Here is a 25,428-nt window from a genome sequence, read left to right as displayed (position 1 = left end):
GAATACCTGATAGACCTTGGCACTTGCTCCTGTGCAAGAGGCCACAGCATGGTCCTTATATGCCCAAGATTTGGCATTTCCAAGTACGTTTTCCACCACAAACTGGTGATGGCAAAAAAAGATAAGCCCCAAAAGTAAGCTGTCCTCCTATGAAAAAACAGGAAAAGTTCCTCAATTTGTAAAATTTTATTTAAAGTTGGGTCTGGTTGGCATTCCAGTACCTGAAGGCACTGCAGGAAAGCTGAGGAGGAACTTTTGACAAGGGTGTATAGAGTGATAGGATGAGGGGAAACTGTTTCAAACTGAAACAGAGGAAATTTAAATGAGATACAACGAAGAAATTCTTTGCTGTGAGAGTGGTGAGACACTGGCCCAGGTTGCCCAGAGAAGCTGTGGCTGCCCCATCCCTGGAAGTGTTCAAGGCCAGGCTGGATGGGGCTTGGAGAAACCTGATCTGGTGGGAGGTGTCCCTGTCCATGGCAGGGGAGTTGGAACTGGATGATCTTTAAGGTCCCTCCCAACCCAAACCATTCTGTGATATCAGTTGAAGCTTTTCTATGATCTTGAGTGTTTAGACTTCATTTTATATGTGTTCAGGTTTCCAGTTGACAACAAACATGATCTCGTGGGATTTCTGAGATAAGCTTTTGAAGAGAAAGTTTATAAGAAACCTTTAATCGGTGAAAGGTTCGGTTTGGAAAGCACTCCATTTGGGAGAATTTTTAAGGTTAGATTAGCAATTGTAGTGGGTTTACTGGGGAGTGGTTTTGAAGGGATGCATTGTCACCAGAGAATCACTTTATAACGGGTTACAACAGAAGTCTATAATATCTTCAGTAGTTGAGCACCCCCTCTGTAATTTTGCAACTGCTCTGTGGTAATTTCAAAACAAACATAAAAAATGGTAAATTGACTGTATATGTCAAGCTAATATTTTGAATTAGTGATTAAGCCAAAATGTACCTTACAAGGATTTTTTTATGCATACAAACCCATTTTAAGTTTTTTTTAGTCACTGTCTTTATGATTTGCTTAGGAAAAAGAAAAGAGTGAAGTGCTCTTTAACAAGAGTGAAGCAGTTAATCCATGATTTCATCACCCCTTTTCTTTTCTCTTTCAGTGCATTCGTGGAAGAAAAGCAACTCTAGAAGAGCTGCAGACAGTTCACTCAGAAGCCCATACACTGCTGTACGGCACAAACCCTCTGAACAGACAGAAACTGGACAGCAAGAAACTTCTAGGTATCGTTCCCTGGGTGGGGAAGGTCCCTTTCCTTACCTCCAGCACTCCTGCTACTGTCCTCAGCCCTGACTCTGGTGATTGCTCAGTAGTTGAATTATGAAAGGTGGGACATGGGGCTCTCTCCATCCTCAGCTCTGGGCAAGTTCCCAAGAGGATTCTTCCCACCTCTGTTCAGTGTCTGCTTGGGAGCGGTACAAGATACATCTCCCTTTCTTCAGGTAGATCGCTTAGGTAGATCCCTAGATAGCTCAAACTTCTCATCTTCAATGTCTTCAAGACCTAAAAGGAGGTTTTCCTGAGGAGGAAAGGTAATTCAGACATTTGCTTTTGTCCTAGCATGCTCTCCCCTGCATGTTATAAAGCTATCCAAGTAGGAACTGGTACACCCTGCTAAGGATCTGGATTCTGCAGCACCAACCAGCTTCAGAGACATCACCAAGTAACTCTCAGTTTTGTGTGGATAATACAATGTGGGGGCCTCTTAGATAGTCTTCCATTTGTTTAATTTGGAGTAAGGTTGTTTATCCCTTTCACTGCAGAGTCTTCCTGAAACAGAGCTTCATTTTCCTTAAAATATAGATGGTTTTGCTGCAGAAACTCAAGTGGGTGGTTGTTCAGATAGCTACCCCTCCTATAGCAGCCAAACTACATTTATTTAGTACCTTACCTCCTTGAAGACATCATCTGTAGTTTGTACCTGTAGTTTGTGCCTTTTTGCAGCACTAGGTGATGGGCTAGAGGGCCAGTTTGGAATTTCTCACATGGGGATTCTGGAGCCTAGAAATTGGGAAAGTTTATTTTAGCTTGATTTTGGATGATGTAAAAAGAGGATTAACTTTATGGCCTGCATGATGTAGTAGTCACAGCAAAGGAGCTGGAAAGATTTTGCAACCTCTTCAGTATGCACAGTAGATCCCCAAAGAGGAAAGCTATTAGCCAATTGTTTAAACATGCAATTAGCACTGTATTTATAGCTGACTTACCACCTCTTTAAAACCCAGAGAAATGAAAAGTAGGCAGCTCTGGCTGGATGATAGTGCAATTAGGATGTAAAGTTTAAAGAATTTATGATGTCATATCCTTGGGAGTGTAAAACTTTGGCCTCATGTAAGGCTAATCCACCAATCCAAAGAAACGCTGTGTAAATCTTCCCTGGGAGGTCTGAAAAGGTTCCTTGTTTGCAGTTGCACCACCTTCACACTGATTGATTTCTCTGCAAACTCTTGAACAGTAGCACTGAAGGTGTTTGAGGACGTGTCCTGACCTTCTACTGTGGTGGGATCCAGGCAGCCCTCCAGCATCTGTAGGTTTCAGCAGCCTGGAGCAGGCAGGGTTGGCAGGATGCCTCTGGCAGTGGCACTCAGCTGCCTGGGGAGGATGAGCAGGCAGTGGGTCACTAACCTGGCAAGATAGATGGCAAGGGTGGCCTGTGGTAGCACTGAGTGTTTCCTGCTTGTTCAAATGCCACATGCCCCTGAAATACTTTTCCACTCCCCTTTTGACAAAATCTGGATCAAAAGTTCCACAGATAGATTTGGAGGCACAAACAGTTTTTGGTCAGTGCTGAATTTTGGGATACATGGGTTTTGCAGAACCAGTCCTGATGTTTTGCTTAGAGAACCTGAGAGAGGAGACACTCTTGCTTTGCCTGTGAGAACTTCTGTAGTTTTGCTGTGTGTCCTCCAGGTCTTTAATCACTCATTTTAAAATGTCTGTAGAAAGAAAGTTTTTCCATAAAGAAGAGAAATAATTCTAATCCCTGAGGGTATTCCAGTATAAAATGTTTCCTGTTTGAGTGTAATTTGCAAAGCTGACTAAGTTTCAAGGAGCACTATCCTCAACAAGTAGGGTCTGGAACACCTCTCCTATGAGGGTTGTTCAGCCTGGAGAAGAGAAGGCTCCAGGGAGACCTTAAAGCACCTTCCAGTACCTGAAGAGGCTACAGGAAAGCTGAGGAGGGACTTTTTACAAGGTCATGGAGTGACAGAACAAAGCGGGGTGGTTTTAAGCTGAAAGAGGGGAGATTTAGGTCAAATATAAGGGAGAAATTCTCAACTGTGAGGGTGATGAGATGGTGGCCCAGGTTGCCTAGAAGAGCTGTGGCCTCCTTCCTTGGAAGTGTTGAAGGCCAGGTTGGATGGGACTTGGAGCAACCTGGTCTAGTGGGAGGTGTCCCTGCCTATGCAGGGGGATTGGAACTAGATGAATTTTAAGGTCCCTTCCAATCTCAGCCATTCTCTGATTCTGGTTTTGAGTGTTGGATTAGAACTTGGCTGGGGCTACCCCTGGGGTTTGGCTGCTGCCAGGGAGCTCTTTTATAATTTTCTGAAGCTGCAGTCATATGCAGATCTGTTCCCTGGCATCTCCTGTAGGAAGGACCTTCCAGTAGCTCTTGGTTGAACTTAGCCCTTGTTTCCTAAACTCTCTTGGCACCTTTTTAGCCTTGAGCTGCTAGAAGTTGGGCTTGCTGCCAGCTCACATGACTGTCTTTGCCCAGACAGCCCCTTCCTTCTGCCCAAATGTCCTCCCATTGCACGTGGAGCTGTGCATGGGCCACAGCTGGCACTGACTCTCATGCCAAGCACCAAGCTTACAGGAAGAGCAAATAGCTTCATCCCACCAGGCAGGAGAAAATAAGTTGATAGCTTGAGAGCCAGAGGTCCAGAGGGACAGTGTGGTGAGCCAAAGTGACAAGAGGAGTGAACTTGGCTGGGATGTGCGTAGCACCAAGGGAGAAATTCTCCCTTGGGAGTAGGTCAGAAAGGCCAATTTTGGCCCTACAGCTGTTTTCCTAACTTGATGACTTCCACAATGCTGGACCTGAACAAGAGTAACAGCCACCAATGTGTTGGGAAAAACTTCCTGGAAGATGACCTTAGTGTGCACCTTATCTGTAAGCAGTCCCTTCATCCATCCTCTTTGTGCTGAGAGTTGGAAAGGCTTTTAAATTCAGACAACAGCTTTTTAGGGTTCTTTTAAATGTGTTAGAGAGTAAATATACAGCAGGCTTGAAGTCTGAGACCAAAGCTTTGTGTGAGGCTCCTGTATGCAAATGGGACTTTGTTCAACCTGAGTGTCTCGACATGTATGACTGCCACAAGGTGGCTGAGGGCATGTAAGTTCTTCACCTTTGATATGTCTATGAGGAAGGGAAACCTCAGCCTAAAATGAAGAGTTTGTAAGGCTGGTGGATGAGATCACGGGATATTTCTATTTAAGTTTCTGCAAATGTAAGTTACTTCATCTGGCAGTTCTTCAGGAAAGAGCAGGAAGGGGGTAGATAGCTCATGTCTTTCCAAACTGGAAGCAGGCATCAGTGTGGCTCTGCTGCTCACTTCTACTTCTGCAGTTGTCCTGTTCCTCTTGACTTCTGAGTCTTACTCCTTTCTCAAAGAGGGCCCCTCTTTAAACATGTAGAAGAGTTTTTACAATGGAAACCCCCCACTGATGCTGAAATTACTTTCCTCAGAGAACCCTGAGCATCACAAGGGCTTGCTTTGCTGTGTTCTTTTAGGAGAGTTTGAAGGTGGTGGCCTTCAAGCCAGGTTGCCCATCTCAACTTCTGTAAATGTTGCTAAAACCCTTGAAAGTCTAAGGATGAAAAATACAAATCTGTCTCTCATATGACTGTCTAAGGTTTTGGAACCTGTTGAACAAGTTTAAAGTTAGGCAAATAAGGCTACTTTTAATTTGTGAAGAGCAATCACAAGTTGTTGTCAAGGAGATAAATATCAAAATAATGGGTGAATTAGCAGTGAAAGATGTGACAGGAGGTCCCAGGTAGGATGATCTAAGAACTTTCATGTGGATCTAATCAAAGGGCGAATCTCACTGCGGACTCAGATTAACAATACAGATGCGTTAACTCAGCTTTCAGTCAGGGGTAAAGGATGTGTCTGAGGTGTGCTTGACACCAGCATGGTCCTCAGTAAAGTCTGTCTGCCCTCATGGCTCATTCAAAGCTCTACAAAGCTAGTAGTGAGCATTTAAAGGAATTTATTTTTTTCTGTATAGACATGACCAGAGCAAGAACCTGGTCTAATGCAGAAAAAAAAAAAAGAAAACAAAAAAAAAAGCGAACACCTCAGTCTCTTTCACCGTTAGCTTTCTTTAGCTTTAAATAGGTCTCAAGCAAATGAATTTCAGACGATGCCTTCCAGATCTTTTACAGTGTCTGCATGCACATATTTCCATCTCTCTGTTTGCCTGCGGTGTGCAGACACGTGCACAGATCACGCACATAGGGTGGTGATGGGCACGAGACAGCGTGTTCTTGTTTCAGTCTACAGTTTATAAACCTGCAGGATTTTGAATGGAAGATAATTTCCTCATATGCAAGCCTAGAAAGGGATGTTACAATTCATACAGATGCAAAATTATCCCTGCAGATGGTTTCCTGCACTTTTCTTGAATTCTTAATGTTGGGTTTGCACTTTCAGTCAAAACACATGTTCTGTTTGCTCTCCACTGGTTTATTTTTTGTCTTCCTCTTTCATGAATCCCATGCACTCCAAAGTCTTCTAGTAACTATGCAGATGACTGGTAATTAGGGTGTTTTTATGATTTCATAGGCCTCCTTCAGTTGAAAGAGATAAAAAATGTTCGTCTGAGAAGACATGCAGTGCAGTTGCTGGTAACATCTTAGTCATTTATAGTCAGCGTGACTGGAACAGCAAACAAACCTTGCAAAAAAAAAAAAAAAAGTGATTTATAAGGGGGTTATATTGAAAAGGATTTTAAACAAGTGTGTGTATTGTACATGTAGGTATTGTAATGTTACAGGCTTGGCTGTTTTCTGAAAATTGCAAGAAAGCCTTACTCTGTTACTGCCTTCAGAAAAATTACAGCGTTGCCCTAAAATTGGACCAAAATCTGGTGAACTTTGACTTTTTGACTTAGAGGGTATATGTGTTGTTTTTTTTTTCTCCTACAGGTTCTCTAACGTCCATGTTTGTCAGGCTTCCTTGCGGTGGTGTCGGGGTGAGTACTCTCTTTAATGTGTAAATAATGTCCTGTTTGTTCTCCCAGTCTCAATGGTAACCAAAATTGTTGCTTTGCATTCCATCAAGTGGGTAATTGCAAGCAGATGTTCCCCATAAACAGGGTCTGCCTGGGGTGCGGGGTTGCAGCGACAGCCTCACATGCCTTTCTTCAAAAGCAGCGTGAAGATTTTTTAAGCTGTTTTGGAGAGCCAAAGTGTGTGTGACATTCAGAGGCATGTTTCGTTTCTGGCTTTTAGGAGTAGAAACCTCATTTCCCAGGCAGTGATGTTTAATGGCTTAGAGGTTACTCCGTTTGAAAGCAACCCTTGGATCTGAAAAAGCTTTCTGCATAGAAAGCAAGATGTGCTTTTCATGCTGCTTCTGCTGCATAGGTGTTTCATCTTCAGTGTTTGTACTTCAGAGCTTCCTAGTGCAGGTGGAAAACATATTAATAAAAATAGTGATATTGGAGAACAATATTTGGGAAGTTACTGTAACTATTGCATTGCTGTATTTGTGTCTGGGCTACATTAGTGTCCTCGGATGAAACATCTTGCAGGTTCCATAGCACAAGAGAATCGCAGCCTTCAATATTTGGCATCTTTAGTTTCTTGAGCTGCAGAACTGTCACAAAGGAATTCTGAAGGAAGTGACTAAAAGACCCCTCCATCCGTCATTAAAAAGCTGAACATTAGTTTTTATCTCTCAAGATTCTGTATGATAAAAGGACTTCTTTTTTTGAGTTGTTTGTATCCATAAGGCTGAGAAAATTGCAAATATCTCGAGTTCAAAGTTTGCAATGTTGTTTTCCTTTGAAGCCTGAAAACTTGAAAGTTTTCCTTTCAAGTCAGACTTTTTGCTCGAAAGTTTCTGTGGAGGGTGACAGTACAGAAAATCTCGGAGAACAGGAAGGGGAAAGAATGAGAAGAGACAATAAAAGGCATTGTGTTTGAAAATTCACAGTGGTAGTTCTTGTGCATAATTGTAGCTCGTGAGGTCGAATTTAGAGGTCTGGATTCTGTTATGGAAATGAAACAAAATTGTTTTCTTCCTGAGTCTTTGCAAAATCGCTGCTTTGAAAATTATCCCGTCAAAAAGAAAAAAAAAAAAAGAAAAAAAAAAAGAATAATCGGCGTTTATTCATACCGCCACCGCTGAGCACTCCTTGAAATATTTTATTTTTTATTGTAAATATGCTGCAGCCTCCTAATTCATGGCAAATTTTTGGCTAGAGCTTTAAAGGTTTGGATTTACTCTGCCCTGCAGTCAGGCATCCCATTCAAAGCAGAAATTATCATTTGCAAATGAAGACTGAATGGTAACAAGTAGAGACAGTGCCTGAGCCCAGCGTGGCCCCAGAAGTCTTACATTAAATCCTAAAAGCAGGCAGGAAATGCCACGGTGCTGCTATTAGCGATACGCTCTTGATAACGACAGCGTTTGCTGGTCGGTTGTCTCCACACACCCTGAAATATTAAATGAAACATTTGCTGACTTTTGTACGGTGCTTTAGCAATCCTGATGGATAATTTTCATGTTTTCTAAGGGAAAGGTTTTTAAAAGCAGTAATTTTAGGAATCGGCTACTATTTTTTTTTTTTGCACAAATAGATTTCTGCCCGTTTGCTTGGTTTTCCTTTTTTCAGTTACCTCGGAAAGAAAACATGGTCTCCAGTGATTCAGGGTGCATTTCTAGTTAATATTAACAGCCCAGCCATGTATTTGTAGATAAAATAAGACTCTTGTACCAAATGATTTGCTATAGCTCATTAAGTGCTTTGCACTTTCACGTGCTCTGGATGTCTTTAAGCACAGACCGTCTCCTTTGGGGTAGAAGGCACGTACAATGAACTCGTGTGGTCCTTTCAACCTGGTTTTCTACTGTCTTTCGAAGTGTGAGATTTGTTCAAGAAAGCTGGCTTAGCAGCATGGGATGTTTGTTGAAGAAATAGAGAGAAAACTGTAGCCTTTGTTAGCGTGCCAGTGCTGGGAGACAAGTTGCTCTTGATTTGATTTGCTATGGGAAACTGTTGGAAGAAGCCCTATAGTTGGGACCTTAGCTGGGGCCACAGAGCAAGTCTTTCAGTAGCAGATGAAAACCAAATTATTTTCTGCACCAAGAAAAAGAGAATAACAAGACATTTTTTAAATGGACTAAAGCCTTTTTTTTTTTTTTTTTAAGAAATAAGAAAAAAGGATTTTAAAAAATCAGAGCTTAGGGTAAAATATCAGCTAGGAAGAGTTTCCAAGAAAAAGAAGTTTCAATGTAAATTTGAGAGATAGAGTGCTTGTTATAGTGTTATAGTATAATGAAATTATTTCAAATTATTGTAGCAAGAGACCTTAACAGGTATTTTTCTGCTGTTGTTTGCCAGACCATTTTCAGACTGCAAGGTGTTCACTGAGGGTTTTTTGAGTGTTGGAGTTTCATGTAGACTCTCCCTTGTACAAGATTGGCAGAACATTAATTCTTGCTGAGCAGTAATCAGTCTCTTGTTTTATAATTTTCTTACAAGTTGAGAAGGTTGTGCAGCAGCAGCCCTGGTGAGGTTTCATTTTCTCTGACTTTCTCTCTCACTAATTATAAGTGAAGTTATGGGATGCTTCATGAGTCTGTGTGTTCAGCTCACCGTGATGCTAGAGAGCTTTCTGACTGACTGACAGCTTTGTAAGGAGGGATTGTCAAAATGGCAAGAAACTGAACAGTACTGTGATAGTAATGTAGCACATTAAATTCAGTGTTTCATGCAGAAAAATGCCTGAAGAGGAGTGGCCTGGAGCAGGTGAAAGCCAAATGATTGTTTATTAGTCCTAATTGTTCAGGAGAAGGGGGTATCAGCTGAAATTATGGGCTTGAAATTATAGAAAGCTTGAAACTAAGTCCATCTCCTGTGAACAATTGAACAATGTGATTTTTTTCCGGAGAGGATGTTCTGTTGATTAAAAGAATACATGGGGCTGAAAGGTGATGTAGAGCAGGGGTGAAGCTCATGAAGAGCTGTGAAGTGCCAGGATGAGGGAGGAGGCTGGGCACTTGGGCACTGTGAGTTTTTCATACCAGGGAGTGAGACTAAGGAAGTTAAAAAGAGTGAAAGAGCAAGAAGTTTAGAACCCAAAACACCTTTCAGTATATTTCTTTAAAAACTCTTGGCGTCTATAAAGCAATGAGAAAAAGGGTGCTTGGAAAGTCCCCTGCTTGTTCCCTGGTGCTTGGAAAGTCTTGTCAATTTTTTTTTTCTCTCAGTTGTTTGCTTTGTACCAAGAAGTTCTCCTATCACCCTAGCTGATGCTAGCAAACCTCCTCCCATCTGCAGACAGCTGATTGTAGCATGAAAGGAAGAAAGCACAGAAGCACTTATACACACAGATGTGAGCTCTGATTTAAACAACAGTAATTTATTCCTGCCAATCTTTAGCAGCATCTGCAAGTGCAGTATGCAGTATTTTCACTTAGGACTTTACCTTCCCTTCTCTGCAGCACACATTCTTTTTAATGTATGATTTACGTGCACCAGAGCGTGACATAATCCAGGATAATTAGAAGAAGGTTTTGGAGACGAGCTTTGAAAATCTGCAAAATACTTCCTTGCATCCAAATTCTTCGTAACACTCCAAGACTTGATATTATGATAGCTAAAAACTTTGTTTTCTTTCATGTGTAGTATTTTCTTTTCCTGTGCGTGTTCTAAAAATATCTAAAGAGCTAGAGGTTTAAAAAATGTTCTTAATGTTTTAGACTCTTCCAGAATATGTTATTCTATTTTTGTTTCTAAGGTCTTGATTAGTGTGTATAAAAATCTTTCCTTGTGCAAGCAAAGTATATTATTGCAGAGCAGAGACAACGAAGAGGACTTTAATGGAATGTAAATGAGAAGAGACTAATTAGTAAGTCTTAAAATAACAAAATGTGAGCATGGGTATTTATTCAGTGCTTTAGAGCAGTAAGAGACTGGTTTGGTAAAGATGTGTGTGCTGTTGTTGCCGAAATGAGGTGCTGAGCAGTGATGAGGGAAGAGAACTCCTTCACTCCCCTCCACTTTCCAGCTTGTCTCTACCCATCCCTGCATTTAATTTCTTATCTGTGTAGCTCTTCAGTTAAAGGAAAGATGAGAAAAATGAAACCTTTTATAGGACCTTCTTCATTTTGTTTTTAAGCAGCTGCACATTAGTATAGAGCAGAGTATACACAGCAGGAGTAGGAACCTCATTGTGTGTATTATTAAAGACTTAACATTATAAAGAAGGAAAAACTCTTACAGGTTTCACCTGTAACTGTTGACCCTTTGTCTTCTTCATTCTCTCATCATTTTCTAATAGCAGTACATGCTGTGAAGGTTAAGAGCCTGCAGCAGGTCCCCGCAGCTAAAGGAGCCCACTCTTCCAGGCTCACCTAGCAGAAACAGCAGCTTCCTTATTGAAATGAGCAAGGCATTAATATTATTCTCAGAAAGATGAGCATGCTGACCAGGACAACTGCTGCCCATCCAACAACAGCAGATGTGTAAGACTCCGTATCTCTGATGCAGTTGTATCCTTCAGCCTGGGAGGAAAAAAAAAAAAAAAGATAAATATATGCTGTTGGATCAACAAAAGGCAAGAAATATGCTTCCTCTCTCCCTAAAGTCCTTCCAGATGGTAAGGCTTGAGTAAGGCTTGATGTGCTGTCCCAGCAACAACTCCTGTGATGGCAACTACATCAAAGAGCTCATAGGCAGGGAAAGCCAAATAGCGTCTCCCCTGTAATGAACTTTGGAATTCAGGAATGATGGAGGGGTCAACAGCAGCCGGTTCACCCAACAGCAGCAGCTTCGGAGCTGCAGAGCAGTTGAACTCAAGGCCACGTTAGTAACATTTTCCACCATGGCAGAGTCTACGCCCCCCTGCTGCAGAGCAGTGATGGCTTCAGTGGGACTGTTCAAACACTTACAGTCACACATATGATGAAGTGCTGCCTTGGAGCAGGGCCCAGTGGTCTCCAGACATCCTTTCTGGGGAAGGTAGCTGGGTAAATCCTTATCTTAGAGATGTTTGTATGCCAGATGAAGCAGTGGAGAGCTTGAAGGCAGCAATGGACATCTCTTGGATCTGGTTCTTCTCCTGCTGCAGAGCTGAATGTGAGGGAATGGCAGATTCCTAGAAATTGGCTATTAAATGACAAGTGGGATATTTTATTCTTAAGTACTTAATTTCTATCTGCAGAAATAGTAACTCTTCAAAACCACTCTGTCTTGCCCTCCTCATTTTTTCTGAAATGCTGCCAACATGAGCCCAGTTTCTGCAGGCATCAAAGGGTCTCAACGTGGCAGAGTCTGGCTAAGGCACTGTTGATTTTGGCCTGCCTTAGGGGAAGGCTGACATGAGCAAATACCTGGGGAGATACAAGGGTCTGTTGATCCCTTAGGTAAAGCCATACTTAGGACAGGTGAATTTTGGCTTTTTGTATCTCCATTCCACTGTGGTGCTTCACAGTGGCTACTGGTGTCCTGCAGCATTTTCTTTCAAGACCAAGAAGGGTGGGTAAGTGTGCTTGAAGATGGGTTAGATATGCTCAGAGATGGGTTAGGTATACTTAGAGACTGGTTAGATATGTGCTGACATGGGTTAAATATACATAGAGATGGGTCAGATGTGCTTAAAGATGGTTTAGATAAGCTCAGTCCACACTGCATGGTGCAGCTGTATCTCACTTGTGCAGTCAGCCCAAAGGCACTGGGGTGGTCAGCTCTTAGCAAAAGGCAAGAAAATGTTCTCTGTTGTATGAACTATGTGTTTCTTGCCCACAGATGGGGAGGGGGGAGAAGATCCCAGTATGAAGTCTGCTGAATCCCCAAAGGGAATGTAGCATTATTACCCTGATTGCAAAGCAGTTTCAACCATCCCATTAACATTTTTATAGGACAGCTGAGGAGGAACCCAAAGAGAGACCCTCGCAGAGCACTAGCACAGTGGTCGTGGGGTAGGAAAAGCAGCTTGGTCTTCTTCCAGAGGCTTTTGGAGAGTTGTGGTTAGATCAGCCCCATCTCCTGCATGTGTGTAGTACTGACCCAGGACTCCTGGAGGTGTTGTGTGTAACTCAGACCCTGTTGTACTTCTATTCCCATGTTGCTGCACAAATTTATGGGGGCCCAAGGAAGCACTCATACCACAAATAGTCACTGCAGGGCTTTTGCAGTGATGTGTGGGCTTTCTGGGTCTGAGATAGTGCATGTATTAACAGGATAACTGCACAAAGATGGCTTTTTGGTATTCTTCAAATGCTTTCTTGGTTTACTGTGACTTTAAAAGCATCCACAGGGCAGATGTTGCCAAAAGCCATCCCTGATAACAGATTTGGGACCATTTCCATTGGCTTTAGCACAGCCACGAAGGAGGTGGATCCTTCTCCTGTGAGGCCACTTGCATCTCCCTGCAGCTCAGTGAGCAGACTGGATGCCAGACAAAACAATCTTTTTCTTTACTTCTCCTTTGCCATTGTTTCCATAAATACACTCAACACAGAGTAATATGTGAAAAATAGCTGGTGATACTTCACATTGAGAAATGTTGTATTTATCCTGTGATGTTGCCGAGCTGGCCTGACATGGGATGGTCCCAGCAGTCTGGGTTTTGCAAAGCCTGGGGACTGGCAAGAGAAGCAAACAAGCTTGGCTTTCATCGCCCCGAGCGAGGCAGCTGGGAGTGCAGCAGAGGAGATCCAGAGCTTCAGCCTGGAAGCATCCCCCTGGGAACCTTCCTTCCCCCTCTGCTCTCCTCCAAGTTGTGGCTGAATGGCAGTAAAACAAAAAAAAAAACAAAACAGGCATTTCATCACGTCCCTGCAAACTAATCTTCCTACAGTTATTGGGATGAGTGTGGTGGAAGCCAGTGCTTCTCACTTTTTGTTTAAACTGGGAGGTGATCTTCTACAATAACGGCATGGGGTGTCTGCAGAATGCCCTGCCTTGCCTTTGTCCTATTTTCACATTTTCAGGGGAAAAATGCAGAGGATAGTGGTCCTGTCAAATATTTAGCATTGAAATAAATGGCTGTGGGCAGCAGCTAGATGTTGAAGATCTCTTTGATGAAACAGGGTTGACCTCATGGTTCCGGAGGGAAACTGCTGTCAGCCTTAACCTTGCCCTGGCAGTCCTGGGCAGGCATCTCTTAAATGTCCATTACCAAACATCTTTTCTAATTGTTTTGTTGGGGTTTGTTTGTCTGTTTTCTAATTATTATTTCATAGAACCATTGAAGGATTTCATAAACCTTTTTGTTTCATCTGGGATCAGTTTTCACCAGCCATCAAAGGGAAATACTGGTACTGTTGTGTTTGTGGGAGTATTGGTAGGAGAGACCTGCAAAGTCACAGTCCTCAATATGCTGAATTTACTCCTCTGTTACAACACTGACCCTTTAACAGAGGGTTGGTCATCTCTTGAGGGTCATTTGGTTGGATGGACACTAAGTTACAGCCATTGGTGGGGTCCCAGCACTGATACTGCCAAGACCGGTTCTGCACTGGAATGCATTTAAAATTAATGGATTTAAATGTAATGCATAAACCTGCATTTAATATATATGAATAACTTCTTCATAAAACGTGTGTCTGTGTTTCCTAGTGGTCCTTGTTGCTTCTAAATGTGGTTCCTGTGTGTCTCCACCAGGTCGACAGTGACACAATTTGGAATGAAGTTCACTCGTCCGGTGCCGCTCGCCTGGCCGTGGGCTGTGTCATTGAGCTCGTGTTCAAAGTAGCCACAGGAGAACTGAAGGTTGGTATGAAAATAAAAGTTGGCTTTGATACAGGCTCTGTACAGGGCTCAGCTTGGGGCTGTGTTATGCAGGAGGTCCACTTAGCTTCATTTTAATGGCACCATCTGGTCTTAGTCATAAAAATCTTTGAGGATATCAGCAAGTGAACAACAGGCTCCTGGTGAATGTTCTTACGCACCAATTAAAAGGCAGGAAGAAACCAGAGCAGGGAGTGAAATCACTATTCCAGTGTTATCTAATGGTCTTGTTCTTGCCCCCACGCAGAATTATTTTTTCCCTGAATGGAAGGAAACACTGTACCAACCAGGTTCCATAAAATCCATGTGGGCTTTTTCTTCCATCTCCAAAATGGAGAGCATCATCCACTGCTTTGGATTTCTGAGAAATCCATTGAGAACAACTACATAGTTCCCATGCAGAATTAACAATTCTGGCTGCAGCCTCTGCATCTATCTTTGTGCCATAAATCTTCCTTTCTGTCTCACTTCTTCCTTTTATTATTTTTTGTGTGTAGAATGGATTTGCTGTTGTTCGGCCTCCAGGTCACCACGCAGAAGAGAGCACACCCATGTAAGTATGCAAATGTGCTCTGGCAACTTGCTTCAGTGTTCATCTGTTGTGTGATCAGAAGATGAAAATTAGAAAGGTAGTTAGTTTTTATTGCAGAATTTCTTGCTTATTGATATGTGAGACAGTATTCTAGTCAAAACTCCCAGTAATTCCTTCAAAGATGGCAAAATCCTTCTTAGTGGTTTCAAGTGAGTATTTTTTACAAGAATCAGTATTACAGTCATTCTTTGAAAAAGCACTTTATCTTTCTGAACTCTTTTTCTTCAAGTGTTGGTGCTCATCCAATGTGAGGAAGGCAAGGATACACAACTATAGCAGTAAGAGCAAACATACCCATGTCCTGGGGTCACAGTGCTGAATTAGGAGAGTGTCAGAGCAGGAAAGGCTTTACATGTCAGGTATCTTCCATGTGTTTTATATAGCAGGGCTTTGCCATCAGACTGCTTTCAAATTAGGGTCCCTTGCATAAATCATGTTGGCTTTTTGCATCTGGCTTTACAGGCATTGAAGTTTCATGTCTTGGGTGCTTTCAGCACTCTGTGGTGGGTGATAAAATCATAGAATTGTTCTAGCTAGAAAAGACCTTTAAGATCATCAAGTCCAACAGTTAGCATAGCACTGCCAAGTCCACCACTAAATCGTGTCCCTCAAAATGAAGATTTATTTCAACCAGAAATTACCCAGCGCTCTGACCAGTGTAAACCACAAGTTAATATGTCAGACAGGAAAAAAATACACACCTTGACTTAAGAATTCCATAGTTTTGCAATTAGTCCTTTTTTAGAAATGGGTTCTTGCTGCTGATCTCCCCTCAACTCCGTGTTTTGGGGCCTCTCTAAGTCCTCCAGCCCTGGGTCCTTTCCCTTCTTTTCCCCCTCACCATGTCCTCTCTTCATGCACTCCTGTCCTCTCTTCCCTGGTGCACAGTACTAGAAGTCCCATGCACAGCTGGCACCAAGCAGGTTTGGGCAAGTGTGAGATGTTCCCAGTTTCCTGAGGGATTTTAAGGCACCTGCTGCTGTGTGCCTGTTTTCTGTGTATAATTTAACACATGGGCATCTTCCAGGGAGGGAAGAAGATCAAAAGCAGAAGACATTTCTTCCTTCTATATATGATAGATGCATTGGAACTGAGGGAACCTATAATTTACACCTCTCCTTTACCTCTTTTCTCCCCCATCTCACCACCTCCAGGGGTTTCTGCTATTTTAACTCCGTGGCAATCGCAGCCAAGTTGCTCCAGCAAAGACTGAACGTTAGCAAAATCCTTATAGTGGACTGGGTGAGTAAATGCTGCTTCGCACCCTTCAGGTGGAAAATTTGTTTTGTTTTGGTTTGTTTTGTTTTTCTTGCAAGGGCAACCATGGTTTTGTGAGTCGGTGGAAAAAAATGTCACCTGTGTTATGCAAGCCAAAATCTGTTTTATGAAAGTGTGATTTGTTATTTGTAAAGGGGTTTAATATAAATATTTCTTAAGGGCTCCATAGTTTTCGGAATAAAATGGTAATTAAGAAGTAGTTGTTTTCTAAAAGAAGGCCCAGCACAGTCTTATGGATGGGTAACTGCAAACCGTGCCATGTTTTAGTTAGTTTTTTTCTGAAGGTATTTTACCTTACGTGTTACAACCCATCCTAGCTTTTCTTTTCAAGATGTGAGGACCACTTATTACAAGGGACAGGCTGTCTGGCATGGCTTGACTGTCAGCCTGGATGGTCTCAGTGTCCTGCCCGTGGGCCAGCCCAGCCTCTGTGCGGGTGGGCCAGCAGTCAAAAGCAATCTCTAAATTGGAACAAGACACCAGAATTCTCTACAGACAGCATAGCAGATTTGAAAAAGAGCTTGTTTGGCATTTGGCTGTGTTGATGTATAGATGTAAAAATGTGCCTGATTGATTTCTGTGGATTTAAAGAAGTATTTGTGTGGCTGGGAAGGCATTTGAGTTGCTAGGTATTGGCCAAGAGTTTTGATTAGGTTTCTCAAATCTCCCATGGGCTAGACTCACAGCTTAAAGTGGATTAATTTGGCTTTATTGGCCTACTGCATGGACATCCTTTTCCTGTTTTTCACGTCAGAAAGGGGCATTTTGAATACCTGTCCTGCTTTTCTGCACCAAGTAGCAATGCAATAGGGGATCTGGGTAGAGTGGTTGGGTTGTTCAACCTTATTAGGTCCAATACAACTTTGCTGGGCACTTCTATCAGTTGTTACCCCGCAGACTGATTAAAGCTGCAAATTTGGGGCAACTCCAATTCCCCAGCTCCAATCCACATTTCAGTGTCTCCATCCTGCAAACTTATGAATCCAGTTCTGTCCATCCAAGTAAATTGATCCTTTCCTTGGATTTGATACAAGCTTGAGACTGTGTTTCCCCCATTTATCCTGTGTGTTAAAAAAGGAATGTCACCCAAAGGCAGCTGTGTAGGGCAGGTTCTTGTGTAGGGCACTTGGGATAAATTTCTTCAGCTAGATCAGAGAGGCACAGAAAAGGAAGCTCAGCAGCAAAGAAAACCCCTCCTAATCCCAAGTTCATGGACTCAATGTGTATCTAACCTCCCTCATATAATACAATCTCTCCAATCTCTGTCCCCAAAGGATGTTCATCATGGGAATGGTACTCAACAAGCTTTCTACAACGACCCAAATGTTCTTTATATTTCACTACATCGCTACGATGATGGGAACTTCTTTCCAGGCAGTGGTGCTCCTGATGAGGTAAGAGCATGGATTTGCATAGCATCTACCTGTGTCTGATAGGACCTGCTCAGAGCTGGTATTCAAGTGCCCCCAAAATCAGGGAGCTTCTGCCAGGCAGGGCTTGGAGAGAGGCTCCTGACACCGCTCCCACGGTGGTGCTTGTTATTGCCCCTTTGGGAACACACCACCCAAGTCTGTGTATTTGTCTGGTGCCTTCTTGTCCAAGTCCTAACAGCCATGGGCATTGTGTCCTGCCCTGCAAGCTGGCAGGAAAGCCTTGGCTAACAAGCAGAAAATGAGTCAATGCAATTAGGCTCTCCAGCCCTTATGGAAGAAACGGTTCCAGAGGAGCCCTTTGCCAGTTGTCCCAGCACTCACTGTATTTTTCAGGTTTTCCCTGTTCTAGGCTTAAGTTGTTAGATGCAGGAGGAACAGGTTGTCCTTGGCTGTGCCACTGGCACTCAGGTTTCCTGCCACAGCCTTGGAACCAATCCACCTCCCCTTCTCCTGGCCATGCTGAGGCATCGCTCACTGTGACCACCACGTTCCCATTGTGCAGCTCTGACAGGGGTAGCTGAGCACCACCACTGATGCTACTGGGCCAGATCCAGCAGGTCCTGGTGGTGTCCTCAGAGCCTGCAGCAGAAGGGCTGGGCAGGTGCAGGTGGGAGACCTTTCTCCCTGAACTCTACATCCCTCACATTCTTCCCTTCCCTCTAGGGTGGCAGGAAATACTGTCCTTGCAAAGTGATTTAGCAAAGGGAAAGTATAGGAAATACTCAGTTCTGTGTAACCTGAGGAGCTTCAGATTATGTCTGAAAACTCCTTGAATTCTTATCCTGTTAATTTTACATTTTCCCATTCATCAAACTCAGTGTTGCCTTTTCAGTTTCTAAGAAATATAAATGTAACATGATACAGCTTCATCACCCTGTTTGTGTACTACTGTTGTAGTGAACAAACAGCAGCACGTTGCATTAGGCTTAATTTCTGCTTCATGATGTGCAAAGGTCTCAGACCTGCATTTTCACTGACCTTTTAGTCTGACCAGTAATCTGTTTTACAAAATACATAGTCACGAGATTGCACTATTCGCTCCCTATTTACTGTTCAAAGTGGTATTTAGATGTGTCATTTCAGACTGAATAAAAACAAAGAATACAAAATAAATTTAATTAAAGCCATAGATAGCGAAAAACCCCTCTGTGGATGGATGGATGAGCCCCTGTGTTTTTCTAGCAATATTTGCACCATTATAAGGAATATGCATTAAAACCCTGCAGCTTTATCTAGCCTGAGTTATCCCTGTTTTGTATAGCACATTAGCTTTAATTTTTATATTTTTTTTAATATGTAGCAACTTAAAAAAAAAAAAAAAAAAAAAAACGCACAAAACCCCAAAACCAACCAAACAAAAAATCTCACAAAACTAAGCTGTGTGTGTAGGAGCCCTTTGCAGAGCTGCCTGACTGGTGGCAGCAGATACCGCCTGGCTCCTTGCTACAAGGCAACTACAACGTCCCTTCTTGATGAAGGGACTGAACACAGGCAGCTGGGTGTCAGCCTGGGTGAGTTGGGTTTCAATCCAGGTGGAGAAAACATGTCCCTACTTCTTGGCAAACGAGCTGCTAGAAAGCCCTGGTTTAGTTTTCAGTTTTTCCCTTTCTTGTTTGTTTGCAGTCAGTGCAGGTGGGCACGCTGGCAGTACATGCAAGGATGGGGATTTACATTAACTGCCCATGTGTCCCTTGAGCAGTGAAAATCTCTCTGTGAATCACAGTTTTCCCCAGCAGAGGGAGAGCTCGCTCTGATTAAAACACCCAGTTGCATCTGTGTTGACATATAAACCACACACCTGAATAAAAATGAAAATGAAATTATAGGTATTGCATGTAACATCTCTCCTGCAAGAGAAAGAGGGTCCAGTTGGTGAAGAGGTGTTTTTTGAGTGAGCTGCAGTCAAATACAGCTCCTGTGAAGATCAGAACGTGGAGGAGCTTTATTTTCACTTTCTGGGTACTAGGTCACTTTAATGTGAAAAATTACTCTCACTACCACCAAGCTATTGAATCAAAATCCATAGGCAAGTGGAAGAGTGTTAAAACAGCAGTGATGTGTTGCCAGACTTTGCTGTTTCCATGTCTGTGATTAAAAGTACCATCTCCCTTTTATAGGTTGGCACAGGAGCTGGAGTTGGTTTCAATGTCAACATGGCCTTTACTGGAGGCCTTGATCCACCCATGGGAGACACCGAATACTTAACTGCTTTCAGGTAATATTGAAGCTTTCCTTTTACAAGCAAATTTTTCACCTAAACTGGGTTTCTTTTTTCTTGTGCAGCCCTTCTTAATCATGAGTTTCTCTCTTCTTAAGTTTAGAAAGACAATATTTACAACCAGCTGCAGTTACTTTTGGAGTACCACAATAAAAATAAAGCTGAACTGAGTAAATAGCATATTGCCAACTATAAGAAATGAGTCTGTGTCATCAGGGGATTGACATACTCACTGCTCAGCACTGAATGGTGCATCAATTTAACATGACTACTCATATGAATAAGCTCTTCTGGTTTTGGCTAAAAATCTTTTTACTTCTTTGAGCTGAGTATTTCTATGAGTAAGCCCACCTGGATGGGAAGGAGAGCCCAGAAAAGCTTTTTAACAACTCATTGTGAGTTCAGACTTAAGTGTGCAGCTGCTCCAAAGCTATATCTGATAAGCTTTAGATTTTATTATTGTCTTGATTCACCCAAAATATTGACTGTGCCTGCTGCAACCAACTGAAAATTGAAACAACTGAACCATAGATTTTGTGCTTTCCTTGCTGAGTTCTGGTTTCTTCCCAGAAGCAGCATGTTGTGTGCTGTGAATAAAAATGTAACTATCTCTTAACAGATATAAACTGCTGTACGGGGTAATACAAGCACATTCAAGCATGCTCCAAAAAATTGGCATTGTTTGAGTCCGCAAATAGAGCAGGGGATGAAGCCACTTGTTTTATTGTACTGCTCACAGAAGCATGGGGTACCTGGGGATCACAGGGAAGGGACCTGCACTGAACCATTTGATCTGAGCCTTGCTTTTGTCCTCATATCACCATCATAGAAGGGATGTGTGAAGCAAAACACACGTAAACTGATCTCTGGTGATGCACACCCAGGTTGTGGTCTCTCTGAGCTGTGTCACTGTGTGAGCACTGCAAGACTATGGGCTGAACATCACCTTGCTGCTCTGAGCAGCTAAGGGCAGAATACCCCAAGGGTACATCATAGCTGCTCTGGGGACTTGCTGGAAGGCTGGAGTGATGCATTTACCTCCTAGAGCTACAAAGAACAGAAAAAAGAAGGAATTGAAATTATCTATAGAAATAACAGAAGAACGAGGTGAAACAAAGGCTGATCTCTGGGTGCAGGAAAACATGTAGGTAATGCAGTAATGAACAGGAGCCAGAGCTAGACCATACTTTCCTTTTTGATACTTTTCATGAGAGAACTGATACAATTCTCTGACCTCCAGATATATAGGCTTTATTTTTTTTAGGGACTGTCCTGTTCCACCTCCTCCCTCCCCCTGTGCTGTGAGTCCACCCTCTCCAGCTGGCATCTTTTTTAAAACTATGCATTGAATTGGTTTTCTGTCCTTAAACCAGATTTAGTGAGCTTCTGGCGACCACCTCACATAAATTCAGGGAGACACGCTTGCCAAAATATGGGATACAAATTTCTGGTGGCAGGCAGATGGAATATCGCCTTCAATGAATAGCATTAAATCTGGGAGTGTTATTTTCTGTTCTTCCCCATGTATGGGTATTTATATTTCTTTATACTGAGAAAGAAGAGCTTTTACTCTAGAGCCTGCCATTAAAAAACCTTCAAAGAATGTATACAATTTAAAATAGCATCTTGTCAAATAACTGTCATTTATCTCCATGTATTATTCCTCTTGCAAGGAAAGCAGCACTTTCTTCCAGAATGGAAGTCTGTTTATCCCAGCAGTCAACAAGACTGATTTCCTCATTATGAAGAGAACCTGTAGCTCAAGACATACTTGCTATTAAATATTAATTGAGTTACAAGGCTCCTGGAAAATTAATCAGTCTGCACAGTGAGCCCTTTGCTAGCCACTCCTTAATAGGAGTGGGTTTCTTTTTGCCCAGGGACTGTAGCTATTTGAAGATATTTGGAGCTGGTCACAGCTCTTCTTTGGGGTATTGGGATTCTGGGATGTGTCCTGCTAAGTAGCACCTCCCGTGGTCTGCCCCAGGTCTGCACCTTCAGACAGTAAGTTAAATTGGAAGGCTTTTTTAATCTTATGCCAAGTTTGGTCATGATAATACATTATCAAGTGACCTTTTTAAATCTTAACCAGCTTCTTTGAAAAACATTTTTTTTTTTGCCCCTTGAATCTTTCTGTTGATTTTAATGTAAAATAACTCTTTGAAGTTTGCAATTTATAGTCTCTTGAGAGTTAGAAAGTGAAGGGAATGGGTCATATATCCCTTCTTTTTTTCTTCTTTTCTTTTTTTTTTTTTTTCTTCTTTTCTTGTGTTAGCCCCTTGAGACAATGCATGCCTTCAAGGCAGCACCTTGTTATTCCACCCCATCGAATGCCACGTTGCATTTGCTGGGGTTCAAACCTAAGATGAATAAAAGATAAGAAAATTGGCCATAATGAACTCCAGAAGCAGCAGGCATTTTCACCATGAACTTGGAAACTCGCAGTGGAGAACTGAGCTTTAATTCAAACCAGTCCAAATGCCAAACTGTGAGGCTTTGAAGTCTGTAGAGGAATCAGTGGAAATCCTTTGAGCTAGGCAAAGATACTGATATACTTCTTTTTTCTTTTTTTTTTTTTTTTTCTTTTTAAGCCTTAACTCTTTAAATGCTTGTCTGCTTTTAGTGAAGAAAGCCATTTCACTACCTAAAACAACCAGAAGAAAAATAAACAACATACTTTTCATCTTTCTTGAAGGTTCTGTTTCAGGATGAGTTGGTCTATAGTTTTGATAAAAGCGTGTCCTCTAATGAAATAATAACTGAGATAATTGTCCTCATAAATTAGTCTTCTGATGAGTGTATAAGTGAATCCTGATGAGTTATCATCCCTGCACTGCAAACCTGTTGGTTTTACTCTTTCCAAGGAGAGGAGGATAACTTTCATTGATGGTATTTCTCCTGCATTTCTCTCTGTATTGGCTCCTCCTCTTACACTGCAGCTCTGGGTCAGAGTGCCCTGACCCCTGTGTGTTTGGTGATGCCACTCAGCCCTTTCACAAGTGAGATCAAGAGTTAGAAATGCAGAGCAGGGAGCAGCCTCGCCGTTCACTTTGCCGTTTGCTGTCTTCGTAACAGAGAGCTGCAATCACCAGCCCCATCTCGAGGTTGGGGTGATATTATTATGTGTATCATTATTTTTTGTGGGGCAGGGAAGGGGGAGCAGGGTGAGGTCACCCTGGTCACTACTAAGTTGTGCAGAAGGGATTTTGGGGGATTGCTGGGAGCTTGGAGCTCCTTCTGTCCATCATAGCAGCAGCTCTGCCTGCCCGAGCCAGCGGGACATTATAATTTAGCTGACTGCTCACTGGGCAAAGGTCCCAGGGCTGAACTCACCCCCGAACTATGTGGGCAATACCAATTTCACAGATCAGGCAGAAATGTATTAAACTCTAATGTGAAAAATGCAGGCCATATAATTTTCAAAGTCCTTAACTCATCAAAATGCTATTGGTATTCACTGCTGCTATTTTGTAGTTATAGAAACAAACAGTTGTAAAATTCGGGGTTTTCGGTTTTGTGTTGTGTTTTGTGTTGGTTTTTTTTTTTTTTTTTTTTTGAAGGGAGTCTGTTTTGCCCTAACTTGTTACACGAGCAGAAATCATGTTTGCTCCTATAAATCCTCATTTTCAAAAGCAGAGTGCAAACCTGGCTAGGAGACCTCCAGAATAAAAAGCAAAGACTGCGACTAGTTCCCTATTACATGAGAACAGATACTTAGTGAAAGTGGAGTATATTACCCACAATTTTCCTCTGAATTTACCCTAGAGAAAGTTTTCCTGATGATTCTAGCAGTCATGTTGTCTCATACATTTTTTCCCCTGCTGTAAGGTCTCTTCTGCAATTATAATTCCATATAAAGCTTGATTCCGTGTTAGTTTTATTTTTATTTAAAACACCTCAACCAGAAGCAAGAGCCAGGATTGCATTTGAAAGCTCTCCCCTCCTCCTGCCTTTCTCAGAAAGCATTAAATGAGTTCAGGAGCCAGTTAAGAGGGGGAATTTTGGTTTTGCTTCAATCCATAAACCTTTTCAAGAGTGAATAAGGTGTGGGGGGTGGGAGTTGATTTTTTCCCTAGAATTGTTTTTTCTGTATTTTAGATTTCATGCTCTCCCAATGCTCATTTTGTCCCCAAGCTTCTAATCCCTTTTGACATAGTAAATAACCATGGAGATGGCTGCTTGGAGAAACAAAGACCAGAGTCTTCAGGGGGCTGATTAGCCCTAGGAGCAGTGGATAACATTTCCATATATATAGATATGGATGGATATATATGTAGATATACATATGGCAAACAACTGGAAAATTACTCTGAAAAAAAGTGCTCTGCCTTCTAAGTTTCACCGATGTGTTTGCTGCAATTGAGCATAAAAAAAAAAAAAATTCTCTGTGGGATTGTTTAACCTTCTTGTCATTTATGAGGCGTTTAATTGGTGAATTTGCTAGTAGCAGACTAAATATTGTTCATTCTTCTGGAAAATATATATTAAAATTATTTGGGGTTTTTTTCTGTCTCCCCCAGATTATGAGAACTCAATCAGTAGTTTTTACTATTTGCAGCCATCAGTATCAATTAATGCATAACTGTTCAGCTTGGCTGTATCAGAGTCAAATGAAAGGATTTACTTTTTTTTTTTAAGAAAGCAAAACAACTCTAAAGTGTAGGAAATTTAAGGACAAGATAATTTTAAAAATACTACATGGCTTTAATGAATATTCAGTGTTACAAACCCTTTCATTCCTCAGTGAATAACTCTGCAGACATAAGTTAAAAGAAGCAGTTCCAGCCAAAACTACTCACATTTGATAGCAATTTGAATTTCTGGCTTTCTGATTTTCTGGCTTTTTTTGTAGTATCTTCACCAGGGCAAAGCCATAGGATTGTTTGCACTTTAATTGTTGCTTTCTCATGGGGATTTAGCTTTGCCATGATGGCTCAGAGCAAAGGACTCATCTGTGGACAAGAAAAATTAAAACCCAAAAGAGTGGGTTACATGTGCCTGAAATGCTGCCCACAGATGAGAACTCAGAAATGCATTGTGTGAAAGCAATTTGTTTGCTTGGATTTAAATTTTCATGTGAGTCTTATTAATTTATATATTATTTTTTTTTCTTTTACAATTAAAAAGGAAAAAATGAGGGAGTGTTGAGAGGCAAGGAGGATCCTCCTTGATCAATTTTTTATGGCCAGAGATGTAGCTGGCTATGTACATGGGGAGCATCAACATAGGTCAGGGACTGCAGATTTGGAGTACTTGTGTCATGCTAGAATTAGGAGAAAAGGGCTCAAGCCCAGATTTGAGAGTGCTCTTGGGTTTGGATGGATTTGTGATGGTCAAGGTGCCAAAAGCATCATGAGGTTATTTATGCAGACACTCTCATGTTGCACTTCTCCTGCAGCTGCCCCAAAGACACATGGCTCCCAGGACAGGCTCGTGGCACCCATCCCATGGACACAGACTATCTGTCTGTCCTCCCAGCACCTCTTGGATGACACATGTTTCTTGTATCTCTGGGAGACCTCAGGAAAATTTCCTGTGCACTAGGAATTGCTCAGAAATAAAGATACTTGCTGGGGTAACCAGTTGCAGCTGTCAGGCCACCCCATCCTGCACCATAGAAGACTCTGGACAGCCTCAAAACAGCTTCTAACTCTTGGCAAATACCAATTGATTAACTTTTACCCAGGAACCGCTGCTTTTTCTCTCCTAAAATTTGCACAGGCAGGGTTGATGGTTACCTCTCGGTGCTTTGGTGCTGCCCACGTGGTGGCTGTGCCACTAGTGGGTACCTTTGAACCACTGTCACCACCCGGAGACCTTTGACCAAGCATCACCAGCAGTGTCCTGGCTGTCTCCCTTCCTTGGGTACATCAGTGCTGGGGCATCAGCAGACATGCTGTCAGTTTTCAGCCACA

At 42.2% G+C, this 25,428-nt stretch overlaps 1 protein-coding gene across 14 annotated transcripts in view; it reads left to right on the top strand.

Annotated features, from left to right (window-relative positions):
• The window catches only part of HDAC4 (histone deacetylase 4), a 258,653-nt gene that overhangs the window by 214,244 nt on the left and 18,981 nt on the right, over positions 1-25,428 (top strand). For all 14 annotated transcript variants that reach the window (XM_071747136.1, XM_071747134.1, XM_071747132.1 and 11 more), the window contains 7 exons: positions 1,121-1,241; positions 6,176-6,222; positions 13,867-13,974; positions 14,490-14,545; positions 15,739-15,826; positions 17,137-17,256; positions 19,413-19,510. In XM_071747136.1, the coding sequence (XP_071603237.1) occupies positions 1,121-1,241; positions 6,176-6,222; positions 13,867-13,974; positions 14,490-14,545; positions 15,739-15,826; positions 17,137-17,256; positions 19,413-19,510 (638 nt within the window). The remainder of the gene's footprint in view (positions 1-1,120; positions 1,242-6,175; positions 6,223-13,866; positions 13,975-14,489; positions 14,546-15,738; positions 15,827-17,136; positions 17,257-19,412; positions 19,511-25,428) is intronic.

Source organism: Heliangelus exortis, chromosome 6 (assembly GCF_036169615.1).
Source record: "Heliangelus exortis chromosome 6, bHelExo1.hap1, whole genome shotgun sequence".
Lineage (NCBI taxonomy): Eukaryota > Metazoa > Chordata > Aves > Apodiformes > Trochilidae > Heliangelus > Heliangelus exortis.
The sequence above is the reverse complement of the archived record's forward strand: the minus strand, read 5'-3'. Positions and strand labels throughout refer to the sequence as shown.